This window comes from Copidosoma floridanum, unplaced genomic scaffold, assembly GCF_036245765.1.
Source record: "Copidosoma floridanum isolate Cflo_tuat_1 unplaced genomic scaffold, Cflo_Japanese_pri ptg000021l, whole genome shotgun sequence".
Classification (NCBI taxonomy): Eukaryota; Metazoa; Arthropoda; class Insecta; order Hymenoptera; family Encyrtidae; genus Copidosoma; species Copidosoma floridanum.
The window spans coordinates 15,149,051-15,163,462 of record NW_028321898.1 but is presented as its reverse complement, the minus strand read 5'-3'; the positions used below and the strand labels follow the sequence as shown (position 1 = coordinate 15,163,462).

The window sequence follows — 14,412 nt, the reverse complement described above, 5'->3', positions numbered from 1 at the left end:
ATCGTTATTCTTTGGATATTATTAATCGTCAAACGTGGAAAATCAACAAATTAACTTGCTCTTATATTATCTCAAATCAAGGTTTTCTTAGCCCAATTATTATTACCAACCACTTTTTGTAATTTATTTTTTTGCTTACATAAAGTAAGCATCCTGTCAGCGAAGATGGCATCACAGTATGTTGTCAAAACTCTTTGTGATATGTAAATATAGTAGATGGCTGCAACAGTTTTTACATCATCTCTTATAAAGGTATTTCAAAGTTAGGCATGACTTGATGAAGCATTTTCTATTGTTTTACTGAGTTGTTTAGCTTTTTTTTTACTGAATTTTTTTACTGCTTTATTTAAAATTGTATTGCTTAAAAATGTTTTGGATCGTTAAATTAACAACCAATAATGGTTATAAATCTACGAATATAAGACGGGCATGCTGATTCATGATAAGTTAGACAAGATAAGGTAATAAAAAAATACATTTTTAGAGTTAAGTTGTTTATTCAAACATTGTTTTCTTTTATTTTTTTTACTAGACAGATAGCTAAGGAAAATCAGAGGGTGGGTTGAAGTTGTCAATTGATTAGGTAATAACTAATAAGAGATTGGAATCAGTAGACTAAATCTTGAGAGTTCAATGATCTGGGGCATCGTTATGACCAGGTAAGAAAGGTAGAAGTATGGTAACATAATCGAGAAGTAAAAGAAAAAATCTCTTAACTCCAAAAAAAATTTTTGTTGATACAAAATTCAAAATTAAAAAAAAATTAAAAAACATGAAAATGAGTGATAAAGGCTCTGTTCTTTTCACAAAATATGGTCAGAAAGACGTCGATTCCAGCTGAACGATGTAGTCAGATACCAGAAGAGATGCTGTGTTCTGCTTGTGTTTTTATACATGGGTGTGTGAATGCGTCCGTGGATGTTTGAAGTTGTCTCTTTTTGATTACCCCGGAGGGTCTAATGATGGAGACCATGATGGAGAACAGGTACATAGTGGTCGTGGCCAGGTAGAACGGTCTTGGTCAGGATGGCCTCGACGTGTGGTTTGGGGGCGAGTGGCTGATGGTGAGGTACTACATGAATGGGCTCCGCATGAGCAATCAGAGGGGCAGCATGGACAATCGGGGCTGCGTGGACAATTGGAGCTGCGTGAACAATCGGGGCTGCGTGAACGGCGTGGATGGCTGGAGCAGGGTGAGCGACTGGCTGAGCGATCACAGAAACGTGATGTGGGTGTGAATGCGAGATAACGTTGGGTGCGTGGATTGGGCCCAGGCCATGGTCCAAGATGTGGCCGGTAAGGCCGCCAGGAGCAGCACTAGTTATGGCCACAAGGGCGGTGAGAACTACCTGTTTTGTGAAACAAAATAATATTATCTTTAGATTGTTTTGTATGGCTATTGTTTTTATAATCATTTTGTTCCTTTTTGTTTACTTGGAATAAATGGGCTGAGCTGGAGAGTTGAATCATTTAATTTGTATTGCATACGTTAACATGCAGTTTTGAAAAAAGGTTTAATCTGTTCATAATAAATGTTAATGTCATCAACTTTGTTCAGTAATATTTTACTTATCAGCTCTTGTTGTAGATCATTAATATTAAAAATAACAAAAAAGTGTGAGCAAGAAATTTGCACAATTTTGATGTAAAGATCTATTACAAGTCATTGTTGCTCATTTTATGAATTATCTGATGGCTTAAGATGTATTTAATACCATCAAAAAAATTAAAAATCTAAAAATAGGTTGTGTAAGAAATTATCACTCATAAGCTATGAGCAAATGTAGCTGTACAGTGACAATACAATTTTTTTTGGCTCTTCATGCTTAGCTTTTATTTGAAAAATGCTCTTGAATCTTCCATTTACGATTATACTATTTTCTTATTTTCTCTAGACTACTTAAGGTTGATTGTAAGCCCTTACGTGTATAAAGCAATGACAAAAAAAATTACGGAGACATAAAATTCATTTCTAAATAAAGTGAAATATGTAGTTCATACAATTTTAGAGATTTTTGTTAGTATCTTCTGAAAAAGTTAAGTCTCTTTTATTTAAATCTTTAAAGCCCTAAACTAGAACTATTAAAGTAGTTTAATATGTGTAGTACCATGTTTAGATTGCTTGTTGGTGCTATGTTAGTACTTGTAATACTTATAAATTCACTGATAAAATACTAGTTTTTTTACAGGAAAAGAAATACAACTTCTGCACGTACGGGTAATGATACTTGAGGTTAAGCTTCAAAAAAGTAAATATATTGCTTAATAACAATTAACTTAAAAAAAAAGGTGAAATATGTATTCCTATTTTGGGCGCTTTTTTAAACCGTTGGACAATTACTGCGCCCTTAGTAGGAAAAATAGAGTTCACACTTGGTGCGCATCCAACCAGAGTAAGCACAAGGAGTCTCTTGGACCTTACTTTGTAGGTCCTTCGGGCCTGGTGCTTGTTTTGGCGACATGGACTTCTAGATACGAAAACTACAATTTAACATCATCGGTGGAAGTTCGAAACTTTTTACTTTCAAGATGCAAAAGTGCAATACAACATTTGGTATAAAAATGGCGTTTACTGCTTTTTAGCAAAATATTTTAGCATCCTTAGCACATAAAGCTTCTCCAGAGATAAAGGTTAGGGTAACAAACAAGCAGAAAAATATTTTTCGAAGAAATGTAAATGGCAACTTTTATCTGAGGGGTGATGTGACACTTTACTATTAGCAAACCAGAGATAAATTTTTAGTTTTACTATAGGTGTATATAACAAATTTTTGTCAAGTATTTTTCACGAAAAATAAATATAAAATAATAACGTTGACTCATTTTACGTAAAAGTGTTGCAGCAGATCAAAACTTAAGTAACAAATAGTAAACAAAATGTTTACATATAAACTGTTTAAGGAAATTTTATATTTTCTTTCCACAGATTCTGAGTACCTGGAAGATAATAAGCAACCCCGTTTTTTAAGTTTCAATTTGAAAATTAAAATATGTAACTATTATTGAGCAATATTTATACTATAGATATTTTCTTATAACATTAATTTTTTCAGTCTAATTTTTGTTTTACTTATATTCTTTCACAAAAATTTAATGAATAATGCTATTTGCATCTGTTCAAAAAAATTTTTTTTTTCATGACTGGAAAGTCTAAGTATGTTTTGTTTTTTTTTGCATTTAGACTCATTGATACTTTTATAAGTAAATGTCATAATTTTATATAACTGGCTTTCATTTATATCGTAGCATTAGAATCAAGTTAAAATTAGGCTTGAATGTAGTTTAATTGTTTCACAAACTAATGATATTGAGATTTGTAAAAATTACATAAAATACATTATTTTGCAAGTTCTTTTAACCTTTTATGTAAATTAGTACTGCTTAACAAATGACCGTTGCTTTCTGTTAACTTTTTGTATTTAACGCTTTTTTTTACTATTTAAAAAAACATGTTGAGTACAAGAAGTAAATTCATTGTAAAGCTGATAATTGACAAATTAACTGTTGTAATAGATGAAAGTTGTTTATGTCCCTGTTTTTGTCCCTTCTAAACATAAAAGAATTTATTTATACAACTATTAGATTATGCGGTAAACCGTATCAGGCATTTAGTTTTTTTTTTTATTTTTTTTTTTTTTTAATTTGACACTTATAACTTTTGCTTTTAATTTTGTTTGAAAACTTAAAATTTCTTTCAGTTGTGATCAAAAACTTTTTTTACAATTCTAACTCATTTTAAAAATTTTAAACGTTCATTTACTTTTTTGTCGAATGACTTCCTGAACAAAAATGTAAAACAAAAAAACTATACTTTGACGGGATTTACAATTTTTTGTAATCATATTAACATTAAATTTTAAATTGGTTTTACACCAATAATCGACGATCAATGTCTGATTATACCATTATGGTAGAAAAAATCTACAATGCACTTCTGACGAGGAATCGTGCTTTAAAAAACAATCCAATATTATGGGTCTGAGAAAGTTTTGACTATACACGTTAAAACCATATCTTCAAAAGTGTTGCTTTTTTTTTTTTATAAATTACAAAAAAAAGTAATGCTAACAAAAATTTAGGTCTTTTTATCACCAAATGTATTTTTTACTGTCAAACTACTTCTGCCGAATAAACCATAATTATTTAGAACCATTGATTAAAAATTGAAAAGTAAATCTACTGTATTCGTGACTATCCTTGTTTGTTCACGATAATGTCATGCGTTTTATGAAGTCGTAAAAGTTACACAATTCTTTGCATTCAAACTATTACGCTAGGTTTAAGGATGACTATTTCATAAGTTACTAGCTGTAGTCTTCCTGATCGTCACTAATGAAGCTATAAAAATTGTACAAAAGCTTTTACAATATCAAAATTGTTCTTTATTTCACAGAAGGAAGAATTTTTGCTGAACTGAAAGTAACAAAAAATGAATAGTTTTATGGACAGTTTGATTTCACGAATGTAGTATGTTGGAACTACTTTTCAATATTATAAAGCATAAAGTTATAAATTTAACTTTGGTTTCACAGCCAAAAAGACATTCGTTAAATTAAAATAGCTTTTTACCGCTTAATGTATGATTTCAGCACCTCCCGTTGCTTTTTTTGTGTTTCTAGAGTGCATAGTGCACTTGTATTATCATGTATCAAAAGCCTTAGTATACTTAGACGATTCCTTACAGAAAAATAATATTTATTAGACAATGCGCAAACTTGAATAGTTTTTATATTTTTCGCAATATCATTTAATAATGAGTATCTAGTAAAATTATTGAATAAAAATTTTTATTGCAACTTTTCTCATTTAAAAATGCCTACATCATAACATATGTTGTAATTTAAATATCAGCTTTTGTTTTGTCATTGAAAATATGAGTTTTCGTTATAAAAAAAAGGTAATAGTGGGAGTTTCCTGAGTTTTATTTGAATGTCAACAGTATTATCGTTAGTCCCGTCCCAAGAGTACTTAATAAATGCACACTTGAATAAGCTTTTTCGATGTTTCGTTTGCAACGAAAATAAATTAAAACAACACGATGGAAGGTGTCCAAACAGATCCACACACTACTAAATACACGTGAAAATCAAAACCGTCAAACTAATTTGCAATGGTTCGTATAACGATGTCCATTAATTACAGTAGGCGCAAGTGAAACGTCATTAGCGTCAGCGTATGCGCATGTGATCACTGATTACAGCAGCGGAAGGCGGAACTGCACCCTAGAGTGCGATGTACACAGTTTGTATGTATCATGTATCGGAGACATTGCACGGACAGTAGTCGAAAGTGCACCGTTCACCAAGAGTCAGACATACTTAGGTCTTTGAGAAAAAAAAGCTCCATTCCTGCTACTTATGCTCGGATGAGTGCACGAGTTATGTGATAGCCGAGATATGTAATAATGCAACCTGGAGAGGAATGGATAACGCTGCTGACAACATCACGCTCACCCCCCAGTTCGAGGCCTGGAGACTTTGTAGGTACGTAATATACGTGCTCAAGATTAACAACGACAATTTAATTAGATGGACTTATTTTCCGAAAGCTTAAGTGAAACTTGACTTTATTTTTTTTTTACTTTAAACCGTTGTACGGATTCACAAGGCTCGAATTCAATAATTGTGTAATTTATGTCGTTTAGTTTACTATAGTTTTTTCCGATTGTATTCCCTATGTTTTATGTGCTAATCTATGTACGAATAACGTTATCTTCGTATTGATAAATCGATAACTCATCAAAATAAATCAGAGCTTGAATTCGATTGTACTGAAAATCTCTAAATGCACCGAAAATACAAGTGTTGGACAATTTTAAAGACTGTTACTATGTCGTATTAAAGCGAAAATGGAAAAAGTCTTGATCTGTCTGTGGTTGCTTGCAAAAATGATCATCTAAGAAGGTTCAATTTTTCACGCAGGTGCGAGATAGATAAAGATTTTTGTATAAATTGAGGTAATTTTAATTTAGTAAGAAAATTTTTCAATATAACTTGGAGGGTTGGGGGGAGAGTAGTACAATGCAATAAACTCGTAGTTAGATATGTGGGCCTATTCGTTCGGCACAAAAGTAAAAAAGGCAGACAGGCACTTACCAGCTTGAACATACTGCTAACGTAAGACCAGGAAAGCGCGGGGAAGCTCAAAGTCTGCTCGAAAGTTCACGACGTGACAGGCAGCGTAGCTGTGCTCGAGCCGCTACTGCTCGACCAGCGTTTTATAGCCGGGAACCGGCGAACTCCGATAAAAATAAAAGCCCGAAGGGTCACGTGGTCACGTTGGCTGACGCCGGGGGCCCGGATAGTTGAGTCAGCCACGCAACAGAGTGGAGGAGGTGGTCGATAGGCGCCTGATATTTTTCCGACATCGGCCCCCGGACCGGCTGGCGCCACGTTGTCTATTGGCAGTGGATTGCACGTATACGCAGGATGCCGCAGCTCGTCTCGATAATTAACCGGTGAAGCTCTGTCTACTTGCAAAATCAGCATTGCGATTGGGCTGGGCCGATCGTAGGTTGACGACGCGTAACGACATAACTACAGCATGGCTTTTGTTGCTGAAAGGCGTAGCGTGCACCTATAGTTGGATTTGCTTCTAGCTACTTGACCTGCAACAGGGAGAAGGGATGTCTTTCTTTGTCTCTCCTTGTGTTGCTTTTGTCAGGGCGTTGCTCCTTATGTTTTGAATATTGTGCTCCAACAGATGGTTACTGCTGTAAAAAAAAAAAAAAAAACAATGTAGAATTTACCCTCACTAGGTGATAGTAGAGTTAATATCCAAGTACTAAGAATTGTTAGATGTTTCATCACTTACCATGATCGTATCCGACTTAAAAATCCATGTTTGTGCCATGCAAATAATTTTATGAATACTATCAATTGAAGCACAAAGTTTTACTGCTTGAAGTGTCAGTGAACATAATTGACGATATTACAAGCACGATTAAGATCCGGCTGTTTTCTTTGATGTTTATGACAAAAAATGTGTTTGTAAATAAATGGCTACTAATGTTACATTGAAGTAACAGATTCCATTGGCATCAGGATAATTATTGTACGAATCAACCAATTGATGACCAGCAACATAAGTAGAGTACCCATGGTTTGATACAGCAAAGTTAAATTGTTGAAGATATTGAAAACAAGTATGTGAAAAAAGTGTCTCTTCAAGAAAATATAAAATACATAAGCTATAACGCTGTTACTTGAGGTAAAAAATTCTCGTCTATGGGAGGACGTGGTTTTTGAAAGTCTTTTCCAACAGCTTACAACGAATCGATAATAAGACCAATTACTTTAACTATTTTTCCCCAATTTTATTTTAATACCTACAAAAGTACGGCTCACGATTCTTTGAAATCATGGGACATGCGTCTGATCTCTTTAAGACACATTATCATCGTAAAATTGTAATGTCTTTAAACACAAAGCAATTAAAATAAGGCACTATATGCAACTGTATACGTATTAAGAATTCAGATGATGTACAACAAAAAACCTACACTACGTTTTTTTACGAAGTGACAGTACATCACGCACGTATATGAATAATACAATGTTAGGATTATTAGTTCAAATAAGCTCAAACGTTGAAGCTAGTGGTTTTTTTATTCCATTTCGACGAAATAATTTTTTTCCGTGGATGTATCAATCTTTTGTCGATTTTGTCCTTTGTTGTGCAAAAAATATCAAAGTAGCAAAATAAATTATTGCTCAACAAAATAATTGCGTTGTAAATTTTAATGCAATCCTGATCAAAGAATTATACGCCTGCCCGGCTACGATATTATTATGACCATTGTTATTATTTCTTGCGATACCTCAATAGTTGCATTATCAAAACTTGCATAGTTTCTCACAGCTAGTGCACCATGAAAGTTATAATCCTGCAACTCGGGACGAAGGCAAGTAATCATTTAACTCATTTACGCTGTCTTCGGTGACTTGTACCAACTGTTTTTACAATCAGCTGAATAATGAAATGTACAAGCGTTTGCCTAACGCGTTGATCGAAGCACTACATAAAGATGAAAAATAAGATTGGCCATTTAAAAAATCAGACTGTAACTTGATGACATCAAGTGTGCAAAAATCTCATCTACTCATTATTACTACCAACAAATTCAAAACAATTGCAATCTTTCAATTTCAAAAAAACAACGTGAAGTAAGGTCGTTGAACTCAACGGGATCCTGTCTTGGCTTTGCATTCTCCTGGTACATTTGGAACAATAACTTACGGTTAAAATATCAGTGGATCGCTCATTATTTCTTATAATTATTCATTGGACGTGTGTCAGCAAAAGCTATGAATAATCGTATAGAAACATATTAAATTTCTCTTGCGTTGACCGTTTACCGCTTTACTTCGAAATTATTTTTTTAGCCTATTTTCAAGTCACTAATACGACAATTCAACGACGTTCAATAGACAAACACAATTTTTTCATCTGTGGAATAATCGCTTATTCGTCTTGATCACGTACGTTAATATCTGCCACTGTTTTTGAAAAATCTTCATCGCCAAGGAAAAAAGAAAATGTGTCTTGTTGGAACGAGGTGTTCGTATAAAAAAGTTGTACTCTATGATTAATACTATTTTTACCGTGTGTGATAGTGCAAGATTAGAAATAATTATGATAATCGAGTATTCATTCGTCTGCATTTGTTGAAGTGACAAGAGCCAGATGGAGAATTGCCTAAGCGTTATTTCACAAAACGTTGGTACGGACTGTGTATCGTGGAATTCATTGCAACTATTTAGTCAGACCATTAAGTATGTATCAAAGAGTGTCAGTTAATTAACGCGCAGATACACACAATACATTGTACCAACGTTAGCAGGTACCGAAGCGTGGCATGCGTGCAGAAGCGAGTAACTTTATCTCATCAATGTGCAAATTATTTCCAAGTTTTTTACACAACGGCACGAGACAACGAGAGTACACTGAGCCGCGTTGAGGTGCATTAATCATGTGTTTTTCTATTGTTCTTTTTTCAACCATGTCTTTTGTGAAAGTGAAATTGAAGCCTACTCACCTGCTTTTCGCGAGTTTTATAGCAATAGTGTACTCATGAAGAAAGTGTAGACTAGAACCCAGGCCTATTGCGTAGACCATCAGTCTATGACTCTTCTATCTGACCTACACTTAAAAATTAGGATTATTGCTATCATTACACTATCACAATATTTATGAACTAAATTTCGTAAATTTCGTTATTAATTTTATTAGAAATAAAAAAAGTACTTGTTATAAGGTGTTTTCTGTAGAAATTATTTACACCTCAGGATACCGCAAGTTTTATTCATAAATCAACAGTTCCAGTACATAAGTATACACCATAGGCGTAATAAAAGTTTCAAAATCCACGATTTTCGAATAAGCCAAGAGAGCATGTGAAAACTGCAAGGTCGAATCAGTAGTTCCCTTAACTATAGCATAAAGTATATAGGCTTAAAGAGATACATCCCTTCAACTTCATTTTGTGCAAAAACTGCTACGAAAGATGGAAATTGGATGAACGATTTCCCAACATTTTGTTTTGCCTACGCGGCCAGATGTGGAGCGCAACACCACGGCTAAATACGTCTAATTGATACTCGAGTCAAGTATTATATTCCCGCGATGCAGTTGATCAGCAGCACCAGCCCATAGCGTTACGTTGCTACACTGCGCCTATAGTTTAGAACCAGTATTTTCGTAATCGTATGCCTACAATGCGCACATACTCGCACAGCCTGGTAAGCCAGATACATCTAGGCATATACCTGTAAAAGTACAGACACCACGGCGGGACTGTGTATTATATACCTGCTTGTTTTTCTCTCTCCGGCTCCGTCTGCATGACTTCCCCTTTATTTACAATCGGTCGACTCGAGCTCTCGTACACGCGAAGCGAAAAACGGGAGAGTCGAAGAGATACTCATTATAGTAAGATTGTCAGGCCTGAGACCGAGTGCACACATATACCGTTGCCATGAGAGCGAAAATTACGCCCGACCGGCGCTGGGCGAGGGTCAGAGGGGGGGGGGGCAGGCCCTCCTCGTGCGATATACCTGCACAATTACATGCATTATGCGAACGGTGCGATGTATAGTACGAGTTTTACTAATGGTTCACATTGAACGCGAGCGTGCCCGCTTACGTGCTTATCTCACGGGTAGGTGCGCGGGTCTAGTTGAACACATTTTTGAAAGATTCGAGTTGATAGATCTCGTTGGTCTCGTGCTCCTGATCGGTCTCTCATATTTTACATCGAACTTTTTTTCGCGGTTAGAACAATAGGTCAAGAGTTCATCTGTTGCCAAAACCAATGGAATTACTAACAGAAATAAAAATTGTACCAAGTAACGGTCAAAAAACATATCTTCCTCATTTTATGTGGAAGCGGTAAGGAGCTTGTGGTCACATTGTTTGAAAAGCGCTGGTGCATGGTTTGACGTGAAAACGAGCGTTGTTATTACTTATTACTTGCATGTCAGAGTGATTATGTATCTTAAAGTTTTCATGTGCATTTACAAATTAAAAAAAAAGCATAAAGTCTTTTATGATGAATACATCTTTACTGATGGTATCGATAACAACCGCCTTCTCACTTTGACCAAGTATGGTCATCAGCAGACAGTTCTTTGAACTTTCGATGGACGGAAATGACTAGAGTTGTTTTTTCTTAAGATCATTCAATTAAGCGTATTCGCTTTAAAAAAGCTTAAATTTAAGTAATATGCAAACACCGTTGACTTTGATTGCCGATTCTCGCTAGAATAAAACACGATTTCAAAATGAACTTGTTGGTGTTTTTAGTACATCGAAGTCACAACGAAGTTGTACTCTCATAAATAGAATCATAAGAATCTTGTTTTTTAATATTAACAAACAGGTTTTTTACTTGTTTGTTCTTAGTAAAACATGCCATGCATTATCGTGAGCTTTAGATAATGTCAGTCGTATAATCGCTTACGGCTACATGGTCTTTATTTGTAGTTTGTTGATAAACTTTCTCACCGTCGTAACTCTTAACGAAATAGAGATATTGTTTCAAATTGACGTTGCAATTACGTCAAATTTTTTAAAAAAATTTGAGAGAAGGGTCGATAAGGCTAGTTTCGGACCAAATTAAATTTCATTTCTACCCTATGTGAATTATCTTCAATCCTTCTAAGAGGGTGCACTCTTTGTTCTTGTAAGGTGTGATGATAAGCATGCATAGATGTATTGAAAATGTATTAAATCAAGTTTGGTCTGTGCAGGATAGTATTGCCTTATTATCATCGTTAGTTGACGTTAAAAACAATTTTTTCATTTTTTCATCCAAAAAATGAATTGCGTCAAAAACTTGCAGCCTTACTGACCCTCACCCTTTTCACATATTTCCTTTGACTATGAATTAAAAGATCTCTTACAGCTAGGATTGGGCTTCTACGGTATCTATTACAAAATTTAGTTTAACTTGTTAGTACTCAAAGAATACCCAATATATAAAAATATATAACCCAAAAAATTTACAGGCATTTCTCAGTCTGCCTAATTTTTTACAGTTTTCGTCAAAAGTTACTTGACCATGAGATTTTCCTGGAAAATATTTTAAAAGTCCCATTTTTAATTAACAAAGGAGATTATAAGCATTTGTAAACATGAATTTTTTAATACTACATTTAGTACTTACCTTGAATAAAGTTTTAAATCAGAATGTTCAAGAGAAAAATTATAATTATGTACTGCAGCATGTGTTTCACCAATTTTTTTATATTATCATGTATAATTCAACAAAATGCACGATTACCTAAAGATCGTGACCAGAGTCCAGGTCGTGCCTGAAATCATTACAACGGGTTTTCATTGTTAATTGGGTCATCATGGCCTATCGTCAAATTGATTCCCCTGATGCCATTGAAGCTCAGGAAGAACATTAAACTGTATTAAACTATACTCTTAAAAAAAGTAAGCAGTCGTTCGACCTACAATATTTCGTGTACCCTAAGTATGGAAAAGCTTTTGGTAAGAAGCTCAACTCTTAGCTATAAAACAAGTAGTTTTCATACAAATAATCTTATGGTGTGAGTTTGTTGCCTCAAAATCTTTTGATATTCTGTTGTATATTACAGTTTATGAATAAATTATATTTTTTATTCTAGCACCGAGCTCTTCCAATTTATTTAAGCAAGGGAGTGCTTTTCAAATGAAAAAGGTAAAAATTTTCTCCACGTAAACAATGACACTGTTCGATTCTTAAAAAAATATGAGAAAAACGATTTTCAACATTGATGGACAAGCGCATTTCCACAGTAAAGTACTTATCACGTCAAAATTAATGCATCAAATGACATGATAGAAAAAATAAGCCACTGAAACGAGCACAAATAAAACAAGGTGAGAAGGCCGTCAAAAATTGGCAAACATTATATGGTTATCTGAGCGTAAGACCGTTTAGAATATTCCAGTCAGTCTCTCAAGACGATAAAAAAAGTATACGATACGAATCAGCTTTAACGTAATACGAGAGCAGCTTGTCATATAATTTGTTTCTTCGAACACACTCTCACTACTTGTAAAAGTTTTGCATGGCAGTATGTCGCATATTTAATTTGCATTATTCTTACGTTCCGAAAAATCGGTACATTCGTATCAACTAGAATTCGTAAAATCTTAATTTGAACTGAAAAGACTTGATTTACTTTTCAATCCCAAAATTTTTTCGTAGATTTTGAGCAAAGTATTGACAATGCTATAACATAAGGTGCTACCCAAAACGTACATCAGAGAATGCAAATATCAATTGGGTCAAAATTAAAAGGCAAAAAATTTGTAAACTTGGATTCAGTAGACAATACTTCAGTAAATGTACTTTGTCACTCGCTGTTATTGCATTGTAAGTAAAATCATGGACGATTTTACCACTAAGATTTGACGTCCATTTTGCCGAATGATTTAATAGAGACCAAGAAACGAAGGCCCGAGGCCTGGAAATTTTTTTCACCTCGAACTTTTTATATTTTATGTTTTCGAGTGTGCTGATTACGAAAAAAATGGTTAAAAAACTCCTAGCATCGTAGTTCACTGCAAAAAACGCATATACTTCAAAAACGGTAATGCTCATCAAAAAATGGCTTGCACTACACGAAAGAGCGGGAACAAATGTATTAAGTAGCACTAGTAGTTTTATTTTGACAAGCGTACAATTTTGAGAGAAACAACTGAGAAGATGATGATGACACGCATTGCCGTTTCCGAAATATAGGCATTTTTCAAAAAAATTTACATGAAAACGCGTTTTTTTGCAGTGAACTAAGATACTAGGAATTTTTGAACCATTTTTTTCGTAATCAGCACACTCGAACACATGACATGTAAGAAATTTGAGGTGAAAGAAATTTCCGGACCTCAAGCCTTCGTTTTTTGGTCTAAATAGTACAAAAATTTAGCTAACATATACCAGAAAATCATATAAAAACTGATTCGTTTGTTTCATCGAACTATATGGCGTCAATTTTTGTCTATATTATGATATACGACATTGTTTATTACTTTTATTTTTATAGAGAGTCGTCTATATTTTTTATAAAACACGTCACTATTTTAATAGCTACCAGTCTGGAACTTAAATAAAGTGACGTAAAAAAACAGTGTATACCTTCTTAAGGAGATTTAATATAGCTGGGAACCAACTTGACTTTAATGACTCGGAAACCAATTTGACAATGCTTATCAGTGTAATCGTAACTAATTTCACATCTCAGTGGGTCCTAAAATACTAATCTATTAAAAATTACACAACCTCTATATTGCTGTTGTTCGTTTGCTAAGATAATATGTTCTTTTCAACAAAAGTTTGAGGAATTTTACTGCAGCCTACGAAAAATAACACGGGAAGCATTATTATATCACATTCTTTGTTGAAAAATACATAGTTAATTAAAGGAATACCCTTGACAAGTTGAACGAAACTGCAGTTTGAGAAGGCTTTGCACTGAGAGAAGGATTTGTTTACTATCAACGTATGTTAACAGAAAATTAGTTTACATGTTCCTTATAACTTTTAAAATTTCAACTGACCCATACGGCATGTTAACTATTAACATATTCAAGTTGAACCTGCGCCGCAGTAGATGGCACCACGTGGGACACATATTATAAGTAAGTTAATAGTTAACATATGAAGTTAATCACTAACAAATCCTTCTCTCCATGTGAGTGGCATCAGGAGCTTTATAGGTACAGCCCTAGTAAAAAAACCTTTTTTAAGGTTACATTATAAAAATACATGCACCATTGTAAAGATTATGAAAAGAATATTAAAAGCCTTTTATTCAAAGTTTTTCTTAATATGTATTGTTGTCTACTTTCATTTCAGCAAGTAAGTTAAAAAAAAGCTATGATGAAAAAGTTTTTTACATGCCTACTGATCTTTTTAAA

At 34.0% G+C, this 14,412-nt stretch overlaps 2 protein-coding genes across 2 annotated transcripts in view; both read right to left on the bottom strand.

Annotated features, from left to right (window-relative positions):
- The window catches only part of SIFR (SIFamide receptor), a 168,757-nt gene that overhangs the window by 50,142 nt on the left and 104,203 nt on the right, over positions 1-14,412 (bottom strand). The window lies entirely within an intron of this gene.
- LOC106645723 (uncharacterized) lies at positions 500-6,175 on the bottom strand. The gene is made up of 2 exons (XM_014361646.2): positions 6,096-6,175; positions 500-1,349 (listed from the first exon to the last, which is right to left on the bottom strand). Exons 1-2 carry the CDS (start codon positions 6,105-6,107, stop codon positions 957-959), a joined length of 405 nt encoding a protein of 134 aa, XP_014217132.2. The 5' UTR covers positions 6,108-6,175; the 3' UTR covers positions 500-956.